At 59.6% G+C, this 11,693-nt stretch overlaps 1 protein-coding gene across 1 annotated transcript; it reads left to right on the forward strand.

Annotated features, from left to right (window-relative positions):
- Positions 1–234: 234 nt before the first annotated feature.
- SDC3 (syndecan 3) lies at positions 235–8,571 on the forward strand. The gene is made up of 4 exons (XM_045548460.1): positions 235–475; positions 1,078–1,706; positions 3,558–3,849; positions 4,652–8,571. Exons 2-4 carry the CDS (start codon positions 1,110–1,112, stop codon positions 4,816–4,818), a joined length of 1,056 nt encoding a protein of 351 aa, XP_045404416.1. The 5' UTR covers positions 235–475; positions 1,078–1,109; the 3' UTR covers positions 4,819–8,571.
- Positions 8,572–11,693: the final 3,122 nt, after the last annotated feature.

The following is an 11,693-nucleotide window of genomic DNA, read 5'->3' on the forward strand; positions in this document are numbered from 1 at the left end:
TGCCGTCAGTACTGCATGTGAATTTGCACTCCGCACACTCACAGCCCAGCAAGGCAGGTGTTCTTCACTTGTTTTACAAATGAGTAGACTGAGGTATGAAGAGATTAAATAACTTGCGCCCGGTCCCACGTTTAGTAAAGCGACAGAGCCAGGATTCAAATCCTGCACTCTGGCCGGCTCTAAACCCGGTTCTGCTACACAGAGCAACCAGGGGTCCCCAGTGGTGGCCCCAGAGTGGGTGGGCAGTGGCCATCTGGTTGGTACTGGCCGTCTGTGGCCCCCGAGCACATCTGTTGTCCCTCTGGATGGGTCCAGGCTGCTGGGCTGGGGCTGACCGCTGTGCCTCTACCTTCCCAGGCCCAGCGCTGGCGCAGCGAGAACTTTGAGAGGCCCGTGGACCTTGAGGGCTCTGGGGACGACGACTCCTTTCCCGATGATGAGCTGGACGACCTCTACTCGGGGTCGGGCTCGGGCTGTAAGTACCCCCTGTGGGCAGCGACCAGTCTGTGCACAGCCCCTACTCTGATCCCCAGGCTTGCTCTGGCGAGGCAGGGATGTGTTGTGTGGCAGTCAGGCAGGGGCATCTCGGGGACCCCAAGCGCAGGAAGGGTGGGACATCCTTCCTGGCCCCCCAGGTCCCTGTCTTTGAGTCTCTGCGGGCACTGCATGGCTCTCTGCAGCCCCGCGGACTCTGCCCTCCGGCCTCTGTCGGGAAAGGCAGATGCCTCTCAGTAACCCAGGAACTGAGCAGCCACCTCTGGGAGGCAAAGGCACTCAGCAGACTGTTTGATTGGCCCAGCTTGGGTCGGCTGGCCCCCTCTGGCCCAACCAGCTGTGGCCAAGGGCAGGGCAACGTTCACCAACCCCCACCTCCCTCCCACGACAGCCTGTTGGGAGTGTAGCCCCCCACACCAGCACACACTCACCCAGCTGCGACACCCCTTCTGTTCCTGGGAAAGTCGGGCAACGAGAGGGGGTTGGGAGCCCCTGTCATGGCGGCCGTGGCTTACCTGGGATCCCCCTGCCCCTCACAACCACCCAGCTCCCTAGCTCTCTCCCTCTTCCCCGCCCCCTCAGACTTCGAGCAGGAGTCGGGCATCGAGACAGCCATGCGGTTCAGCCCAGATGTGGCCCTGGCAGTGCCCACCACGCCCGCTGTGCTGCCTACCACGGACATCCAGCCCGTGGGCACTCCATTTGAAGAGCTCCCCTCTGAGCGCCCCACCCTGGAGCCAGCCACCAGCCCCCTGGTGGTGACAGACATCCCCGAAGAGCCCAGCCAGAGAGCCACCACCATCGCCACCACCACGGCCACCACGACTGCCATGACCACAGGGGCCACAACCACAGGTGCCCCAACTGTGGCCACAGTGCCTGCCACAGTGGCCACTGCCACCCTCAGCACTCCTGCGGCTCTCCCTTCCACGGCCACCACTGCCGTCATAAGGACCACCGGCATCCAGAGGCTTCTGCCTCTTCCACTGACCACGGCAGCCACAGCCCAGGCCACCACCCCCGAGGCGCCCTCCCCTCCCACCACGGTGGCTGTCTTGGACACTGAGGCCCCCACGCCCAGGCTGGTCAGCACAGCTACCTCCCGGCCAAGAGCGCTTCCCAGGCCAGCTGTGACCCAGGAGCCTGACGCCCCTGAACGGAGCACCCTGCCCTTGGGGACCACTGCCCCTGGACCCACGGAGGTGGCTCAGGTGAGAGTGTGGGGGTGGGGCAGGGAGGGAGGGCAACAGAGGGAGGGGCAGGGGCTGGGGGGGGATGCAGCCTGGCAGGGGTGAGGGCCGGAAGGTTCTAGAGACGAGCCAGACAGGGCTGGGAGCGAGAGGGGCTGTGGCCAGAGGACCAAGGCTGGGTGTGTGTCACAGGATGGGGACAGAGATGCAGATGAGTGGGGAAGGAAGAGGGACAGAAAGCCAGGGCTGGGGTGGTTGGGTCTTAATGTCGGGACAGGACAAAGTGGGGAAGGAACTGGGTGACTGTGGGTGCTGGTGATGGGGCCTGGGCCTGCGGGTTCTTGTTAAGAGTGTGGATCAGAACCCCGGCGGCTGGATTCAAATCCTTCTGCCACCACTTCCTACTGTGTAACTTCAGGCCGGTCCCTGGTCCTTTCTCTTATCTGTGAAAAGGGGAAAATAATAGGGTGTGAGAACTACATTTCCTGGCATATCCCAAGTGCTTAGAACAGTGCCCGGCAATAGTAAAAATCCAAACGCTCAGCCATTGTCACTGTTGTCATTGTTGTCATCATGGTTATTATTATGATTGGTCTGAGGGTGGTCCAGAGTGGGTGTGTGAGAGGAATAACCTCGGCTCCCCCGTGGGTGCCGCTTCGGGCCAGTGCTTTGCCTGCATCACCTCTGGCCCTCACGTGAGCCTTGGCACCATGGTCATCCCGTCTGCCAGACGAGGTGCCTACGCGCTGGGAGGGGCAGCCAGTTTCCGGGGCTTCACAGCTGCAATGGCAGTCAGGATTTGAACCCGGGCAGTTGGTGCCAGAGGCCGGGCAGTCTTGTAGGGCCAGGCATGTGTGTGTTCGGGATATCGTGGGCGATGGGTCCAGCAATGGGGGCCGCAGTCTGGCCCCTGCTGGGCGCTCCAGCCGAGGAGGGCGGTGGTGAGGTTGACCGGGGTGCCGGGGCCTTGCGGCCGGCCTTGTCGGGGAGGCCCTCAGTCTGCGGAGCTGCCTGTGGCACAGTGTCAGTCCCTCTGACTCCCCAGCCAGCCCTGGCAGGACACAGGCCCTTCCCTCAGCTCCTCAAGCAGCTGGGACAAGCCTGGTGTTGTCGCAGAGACCTGGCCAAGCAGGAAGAGTAAACAATGACAGGGCAGGGAGCCCGGGCGCTGGTGCGGCCTCTTCTCAGCCGGGACTCTGCCCACCCTGTCCACGCCCACCCGTGAAGTAGCCACACCGCTGCCCTGAGGGCTCCCACAGCTCTGATCCTGCCTCCATGTGGCACAAGTGCAATTGGGATTCGATTCGCAGTCACAGCGCTGGTTCCAGGGACACCTGCCCTGCAGTACAGAGTGGGCACATCGCGTGCTGCCAGCTGTGCTCTTGGACAGGCCTCCAGGCTCCAGGACTCATCTCTGCCTCAGGCATGAGGGCCGGGCCAGCCCCAAGTCCATTACAGTTGCACCCCGTGTCCCTCCAACAGGGATCCCCCAGGATTGTCACTAAGGCAGCTGGAGGGGTGTGATGGGGACAGGATGTGGCTGGAGTGAGAACAGAAGTGTAGTAGTGTGGTTGGGAACACAGACCCTGGAGTCAGGTAGAACTTGACTTTGGGTCTGCCTCTACCACCTACTAGCTGGGCATCCTTGGGCAGGTCGCCTAACTTCTGAGCCGCCTCTGCTCAGAGGGGCACGGGTACTGCTACCACCTCTGTGGGCATGGTGTTTAGCACGGTGCCTGGTGCACAGTGAGTGCTTAGTGTTAGTGCCCCTGGGGTGGTGGGATGGGAGTAGTGGGCTTGTGTGTGTGTGCTGCTGTCCTGCGCCCGGGGTGCTGGGCCCTGACTCTTGGGCTCATGCCACACTCTCTGCAGACCCCAACTCCGGAGTCCTTCCTGACCACGACCCGGGGTGAACCAGAGGTGCCGGTGAGTGGGGGACCCAGTGGAGACTTTGAGCTGCCAGAAGAAGAGACCACACAGCCAGACACAGCCAATGAGGTGGTGGCCGTAGGAGGGGCTGCAGCCAAGCCGTCACCTCCACCCGGGACACTGCCCAAGGGTGCCCGCCCAGGCCCCGGTCTCCTGGACAATGCCATCGACTCGGGCAGCTCAGCTGCTCAGCTCCCGCAGAAGAGCATCCTGGAGCGGAAGGAGGTGCTCGTAGGTGAGGCCTGGGTCTGGGCCACATGGGGATGGGGGTGGGGTGGGGGAGCCCAGAGTGAGGTGGTTCCTCCTCTGCCCTGTCCCCTTCCCAAAGTGTGACCCTGCTTCATCTCCATCTCTGGCACTTTCCTCTGTGCCCTCTAACCCCTCCTTGGGCTCTGACTTTGACCCCTGCTTTCCTGGGCCACGCCAGCTGCCTCCCTGGGACTGTACTTCCTGGATACTAATCTCTGGCCCACCCTTTAGCTTGACCTCCCCCACCCTTGACCCCAGTCCCTGTGGACTACCCTGGCCACCTCTCCTAAAGAGGCTGTGGACTCTTGGTCCAAATCCTGTCTCCCCACTTAGGAACAGTGTGACCCCAGGCAAGGAACTTCAGCTCTCCAGCCTTCCTCCTGTTCCTCTGTAGAATGGGCAGTCATTTTGCCCTTAGTCAGTTCTAAGCTGCACATCTGTTCATATGTTAACTCTTCTGTAATTGGGACATGTTGTGTAGTTTAGTTGGTGGAATTTTTTTTTCTTTCCTAGTGGTTATAAAATACTGGAGCATCTTACCACTGATGGCATCTTAAATTCAACGAAGACCTTAGCAGCTCTTTCATAGGGCTGGTGTGAGGATTCAGTGAGTTAGAGTGTGGTCGGTGATTAGAACGGAGCCAGGGAGGCCTGTTAACAGTAGCCAGTGCTGATGGTAGTGCTGTTGACTCTAAGTTAGATTCAGGACTCCCAGCCCAAAGCCCTGGGCCCTCTGCCCTGGTTCCACCCTGCCTCTGGGCCCTGATCTCTACCCTTTTCCTCCACAGCTGTCATTGTGGGCGGGGTGGTGGGTGCCCTGTTTGCTGCCTTCTTGGTCACGCTGCTCATCTACCGCATGAAGAAGAAGGATGAGGGCAGCTACACGCTGGAGGAGCCCAAGCAGGCAAGCGTCACGTACCAGAAGCCTGACAAGCAGGAGGAGTTCTATGCCTAGAGGAGCCACAGTGCCTCCCTGCAGCTTCAGCATTGCCCTCTGTCCAGTCCCCAGCCTGGCCCCACCAGCCTGGGCTGGGAACTGGGCCTGGGAGAGAGCCTGGCCCCAGTTCTTCTCTGCCCTCCCTCCCAACGCCTGACCAGGCTGCCAGCATCACACAGATCTTCCTTGAGGAACAAAGGGCACTGCCATCTGCCCTGGACTGTGCCCTTATGAGCTCATCTCTTGTCTCTTCCTCCACACCAGCCTGGGGCTTCGGGACCTCATGTCAGATGGATAGGAGGAAGGAAGCTCCTAATCGGCTGGTGGAAGAAAGTATGGGGCTTGAGATGGGCCTGAGCCCCAACCTGGCCACCACAGGGCTTTCTGAGGTCTCCCTTTTAGGGCAGAGAGGCACTCAGGCTGGTTTCCAGGACAAACATTTGGCAAACTCAGCCCTTGAAATCATCTAGACGCTGCACCCTCTCACTCCTGTCCCAGGGCCTCTCTGCCTGGGTGAGAGGATGTCCCTGTTGCCAGCCTGTTTTGTCCTGGCCTCTCTGGGGTTGTTGAATAATTCTGCCTGTCCCCTGCCAAGTGCACATGCGCCCCAGGCTTCACCTCTTTCTGCGTCTTCCCCTGAGGAAACAGCTTCTTGCGAGTGCTAGGGTAGCCACTGTCGAGAAGGGGCTGCTCTGATGTTCCTCCTATGAGGGGACTCTGCACAGACACCATCACCCACTGTCACACATATTGTCACAGTCATACACAAGACAAAAGCATGAAATGACAAAATCATACACAGTCCTGACCACTCAGCCAGTCAAGACATATCACAGAAACACATATTCTTCCGAAGATGTTTATCCTCACGTGTTGCTTACATCCCTGGACACTTAGTACAATGCAAGTCAGTAGTCACGGTCACCTAATAGTGACAGTGTAGCCTCCCTCCACCCCCAGTACACACACACTCTGGTACCACACATGTTGTCTCCAGCTTTCAGGCTCATTGGGAGGGTGGAATCAGTCGGAACAGTCAGCCCATATTGGGTCACCTTGCGTTGCCCCGTCACACTTAATCCCACGCCATGGCACCCACACCAACCACACAGCCACCAACCCTGCCCCGTGTCACACACAATCCCACATGGATGTACCGCACAGGACCATATTCTCAACACTGGAGGGAAGCAGGTGGGCCCTTGCCTTTCCTGGAGTGAAATGTGGGGCCACAAGCCCTCTCAGGGCGGTGCATGCCGGGCGGGCCTGGCCTCACCCCTGCCTTCTTCCCTCCCCCTGTAGCTCACAAAAGGGGAGGCTCGAAGCCAGCCCCCACCAGCTGGGAGCCTGGGGCCTCTCTGAGCCTGGGGAAAGAAGGGATTGGTTCCTGAAACTTGGCCCCAGGCTGTGGAGGGTGCTTGGGTCTCTCAGGACCAAAGGCCCTGAGTGGGGAGGGGCATGTGGTCAGGCTCCTAGTGTCCCTGTGTCCCCTTCCTGCTCTGAGCTAGGGGGCTGACTGCCTCCCGGGACACAAGTCCCCAAAGTGCCTGTGAGGGCGGGCCCTCTGCCCATGCCCTCTGCACCCTCCGCCTGGCCAGGCCAACCTCAGTCCCCCACCCCCCTGCCCTGGGGCCCTCCCCACGGACAGCTACCCTCCGTTTGGCCAGACAGCTTGGCAGTTGGCTGCAGCTGGAGGGGCCCGCAGCTGGAAGCAGCTGTGCAGGGTTTAAGGGATTAGGCCAGGTGACAGTGGGAGGTGTCCTGGCCCAGCCTTCCCCTCCTTTGTTACCCTGGCAAGTGGGGCCATTTCCATAGGTGTTTTAAATGTGGGGCCACAAATCTTCTTTTTTGGGGTGTGCTTGGTGGGGCTCGTGGAGCCAAAGGGACATGACGTGAGTTGTGATTGGCTGGTGCTCACACCACCCCTCAGCCTCAGCCCAGATTCAAGTTAGGAAGACAGGTTTTATTTCTTTTCCCTTTTTGAGATTCCCTGGCAGTTGTTTCTGCAGGGTGAGAGTGGGGGCGCTGAGGCAGCCAGGGCCAGGTTCTGGGGGGCTGTCCCATAAACCAGGGGTCCTACTTCCAGGCCGGGCTCCAGCTTCCAGACCCAAAGCTCCCCTCGGCAGTGCCTGGAGCCTTGTGAGGAAGCCAGCTGGTCCCACCTTGGAGGACGGGCAGGAGAGGGGGGCATCCTGTGCCCCGAGATGCGCAGGGGGCTCGGCCTCAGTCATCCCTGGGGAGCAGGGTACAGCAGCTCTGGTGCGGAGACCTGGGCAGGCCGAGGCTGGGAACCCAGGGAGGCGGTGGAGAGGGGGTCTGAGCCCCTGGCCGCTGGCACTGGGGTGGGAGACCCAGCAGTGGGTGCAGCGTCTGCACAGGGCTAGAGCCTGTGGTGGGGTGGCCCCGGCAGGCTGGCTCCTCATAGCCTTGGGCTGGCTTCTGGCTTAGGGCTTGGGGCTTGGCCTCCTGCCACTGGCCTCTCTTCTCTGTGTCCTTAGCATTTGAGAGAAGAGGCCGAGTTCCTTGTGCGTGGAGCCCTGGACCCAGGGCTTTATCCCGGCTTCGTCCTCATGAAGTTTAACAGTCTGCCCAGCCCAAATCCAACTGGGCCAGCCTGGCTGGGGCAAGGCCATCTGAGAGCGAGTTGGGCCAAAAGGACAGGCTGGTGCTCTCCGAGTGCAATGTGGGCGCAGGGCCCTCACGCCCCCTCCTGCCCTCCTGCGTGCGGTGGGACGCGCGCGGGGCCTGCGCACGTGGGTCTGCACACACCCCAGTGCTCCTGGGCAGGGTGTGCTGTGGGCCCTGGCATTTTCGGGAAGCACTACAAATTCCAAATGAGGGGGAGCTTGTGTGGCTGGAGGGGCCTCCCTGGGGCCTTGGCTGCCAGAGAGCACATGGCAGGCTGGGGCCTAGAGAGTTGGGGGTTGGGCCCACCCCCTGCCTCCAGGGGGCCAAACGGGGACCTTGCCTGAAAGGCTGGTCCCTTTAATCGCTGGAGGAATATGGGTGGCAGCTGGGGCTGGGCAGGCCTGCGGGCAGGGCTTAGGGTGCTTGGGCCAGACCTCTCTGGGATTGGCAGAGCCACCTGTCAGGCCTCCAGGTGGGGCCGTTGGGCACAGGGAGCAGACCCATCTCGGCCTCCCAGTGCAGGAGTGGCCTCTTCCTCATCCTCCTGGATTTCTTCTGACAGCCACAGCCCTGGACTTGCCTCCCAGGCCTCCTGCCTGTAAATAGAAGCCCACAGACTGTGTACAGACTTAGAGACGCCAGGACTGGGCTCCGGGAGTCGCCATCTGAGGGCTGATGGCCCCAGCATCCCCCAGGTGCCCACCGGGCACCTCGGTGCATCTGGCCTCAGCGTGGTGAATGCATGTACATATTTCTCGTAGGCAGCGTGGCTCCAGAGAGCCCCTGAAGACAGTGTCCCCCCCACCCCGTGAGTCCTCTCCTGTACAGAGCCCTCCGAGACCCGGCCTGGGCGGGTGGGAGTCCGTCCTTCCCTCCTCCCGGCCTTCCCTGCCCTCCCTCCCCCGTAACCTGTTTATTAACTGTACCTGTCCCGAGTTCACGGCCAAAACTTTAAGGAAAAGCGGAGGAAAAAGACAGTGGGAAAAAGAGACCAAGGCGCCTGCCCCGCTGTGGGTACTCACCTGTCCCAGCCTTGAGAAGGAACTGGGTTTTTTTGGTTCTGTTGTTTTTTGTTTGTTTGTTTTTTTAACATTTCCCGTGCTGTGCCCATTTATAAGAGGAAATAAAATTAAGCTGAAATGATGCGCTGTGGCCAGAGTGTGAGATAAATACAGCCGTGTGGGGAGGTGCGGCCTGCGGTCCCACCTTGGGCCCCCGCCACCTTCCCCTTTTCAAAGAAACTGAGAGCCACGCAGGGAAAATCCACCACCAGCGCCTCTCGGGAACCACTGTGGTGACCGCTGCCGGGGGAGGGTGAGTGTCCGGGAAACCACGGAGCCGACTGCGGTAGGGCCAGGACGGCCCCGGGCCTGCGGTGGTGGGAGGCGGCCTGCGGTTCACCCCCAGGGGAAGAACTCTGGTTTTAAGCCACAAAGAGAGAATCTCGGGGCCACAGGAGAGCACAATCAGACTGGGACGGAACGACCTTGAGGTCTGTCAGGCCTATTTCCATGTCCAGCTGTTGACATGTCCTAGCGCTGACTCTGGACAAGCCACGTGGCCTCTCTGAGCCTCGGTTTTCCCACCTGTCAAATGGGATAACATGCCCTACATGGACTGTGGTGAGGAAAAACACTCAGCACGGTGCCTGGTGCAGCTGACACAGCTCACGGGCCTTTGGTGACGGAACAGGATGGAACCGCGGGATGGGAGAGTTTCCATGGCCCAGAGTCATAGACCCTGTCCTGCGATCACAGGTCACAGAGCTGGGGGGGCCTCGGAGCCAGCCCTGGACCCCTCCTTGGTGTAGAAATCGCTCTCCCCAGCCCATGCCAGGGCGCTGGGAGCATCCTGACTCCAGGGCCGCTGCCTGCTCGAAGCCCCTGACCGCGGCGGAGGCCGTGTCTGCAGAGCTGCCCAGCTCTGGTGCTCATGCTGCGCGGGGGGCACGGGGGTGGTTCTGCCCCTGCAGTGGGACAGCCCTTAGGCATGGGTGTCATGGCCACAGACTCCCCTCCTCCAAGGGAAACCTCATATCCCACAAATATTCTTCTAGAAATTTCTTCCTCTTAAAATGTGGTACTCACACAGAGTCCCGATGCCCTGGGGCGGGTTGGAGCCTGTGGACTTGCTGCATGATCCCCCCCAGCCCTCCCTCCGTCCGTCCTCCCCTCCCTCCTTCCTGCCAGTAAAGTTTCTTGAGTGTCCACTCTGTGCCTGGCCCTGTGCTTGGAACCGAGAGACAAGTGTCACCAGCAGACGCAGCCCCTGCCCGCAGAGCGCAGACGGTCTGTTGAAGAGATAGACAATAACTAGTTTTCTGGCTGTTATGACACTGGTCTTGGGGGAGGGGTCTTTCTTCTTCAGCCACCACCTCCAAGCCCTGCCCCCAGGGGCCCCCTCACAGCTAGGCTGTTCAGGGACAGAGCCCTGAGGCCTGGGCCTCACTGTGGGACCACAGACAGCCTGACACCTGGGAGCCTCAGTCTGCACAGCTATACAATGGGGTGAAGGGGCCAGACCTGCCACTGGGGGGTCCAGACAGGCCTGCTGTGATGTGAGGGGCTGGGATCCCGAGATTCAAAGCCAACCTCGCATGGCTGTCCACCAGGAAGCTTTCAGAAGGTCATCCTCCCTGTGGCCTTCTCTCTCTCTCTCTTTTTTATTTTGGGACAAGGTCTCACTCTGTCACCCAGGCTAGAGTGCAGTGGTGTCATCATACCTCACTGCAGCCTCCAACTCCTGACCTCAAGTGATCCTCCTGCCTCAGTCTCCCAAAGTGCTGGGATTACAGGCGTGAGCCTCCACACCCAGCCTCATTTTTTCTCTCCAGTTCTAGTGATGTGATTTTATTCTCAGCTTGGAAGAGTCGTGGATTCAGGCAGACTCAGCTGTGTGTGCTTGGGCACATTGCTCCACCTCTCTGAGCCTCGGTTTCCTCAAATGCAAATAGGACAATAAAGTTGCTATTTGGGGGCTACTCTGAGGAGTCACTGAGATAATCTATTGAAAGCAGCTGGCATGATGCTTGGCCCGTGTGGCCATGGGCAGCTGGATTTAATTGCTCTTTTGCAGTGTCACCTTTTTACCTGGCAAACCTTTATTCAAACCCCAGCTCCACCACTGACCAGCCATGTGGCCTTGGGTGAGTTGTTCAAACTCTCAGTGCTCAGTTTCCTCACCTGTAAAATGGGGACAATGATAGTGCCCTGGCAGGCGTCGGGTGGGAACTGTGCAAATGTGGGCAATTATTACCGCTGTTGTTGCTGTGATTTCCATTGTTATTATTATTTACAGGCCCCCACAGGCTGTTTTGAATGAATAAATGCTGCTGAACCTGGGTAGAAATCAAACTGTCAGTGTCACCTCTGCTGGGAACAGTGACTTAGGCTTAGGCTGGTTAGAGCCAGGCCGGTGCCTGGACACCATACATTCAAACCATACATTGGGGCCACACAGACGGGCTGGGCACTGCTGGCAGCTGGAGCATTTCCCTCTGGGCCCCTGCGCCCAGGGGTGAGCGACAAAATGGAGGGGGAAGGAGGAAGAATAGCTGATTGTTTCCTGCCGCCCAAGAGGTCACAGCTGCGGGCCCAAGCTGCCCTGAGAACAGAGTGTGCTCAGCTTCCTGCCACCCACCCTGTCTCTGCCGGCCTGAGGGTGGGCCTGGGGCAGCCCCAGGATCCAGGTTTGTCTCCGCCCGGGCTGAGCCTCATCCCCGCTCAGCAAGGGAGGAGGCTGGGCCTGATGTGGGCACAGGGGTATTAGGGCAGGAGGGCAGACACCGAAAGGGGTGGGGGAGACCCTATGCCAGGTACCCCGAGAGCTCTTCTCGCATCGGCTCGTTTCAGCCCCATGCAGCAGGTCTGGCCTCCCGGCCTGCTTGTGCAAATGAAGAAACTGAATCTCCAATGGCAGAAACCCAAGGCCCTAGAAAAATGGGATTCAAGCCAGGTCTGCCTGAACTCACAGCTCCTTCCAGACCCCGCTGGGGTCCCCCCACCCTAACATCAGCTGGCTGTGTGAGCATGGGAAGGTTACTAGGCTCCTCTGAGCCCAATTGTATCATCCGGACAACAGAAGCGCTCGGGTGTCACTGAAAGGTCAAAGATGTATTAACACATGGCATTTGTTGGGCGCCTTTCAATCGCCAGTGCTCATTCACAGACATTATCTCATTTAATTCTTGGGGATAATTATTACCCCCATTTTACAGATAAAGACATTGATGCTGTCGGCTAAATCCATACTGTGGGACACTCAAT

Source organism: Lemur catta, chromosome 3 (genome assembly GCF_020740605.2).
Source record: "Lemur catta isolate mLemCat1 chromosome 3, mLemCat1.pri, whole genome shotgun sequence".
Taxonomy (NCBI): Eukaryota; Metazoa; Chordata; class Mammalia; order Primates; family Lemuridae; genus Lemur; species Lemur catta.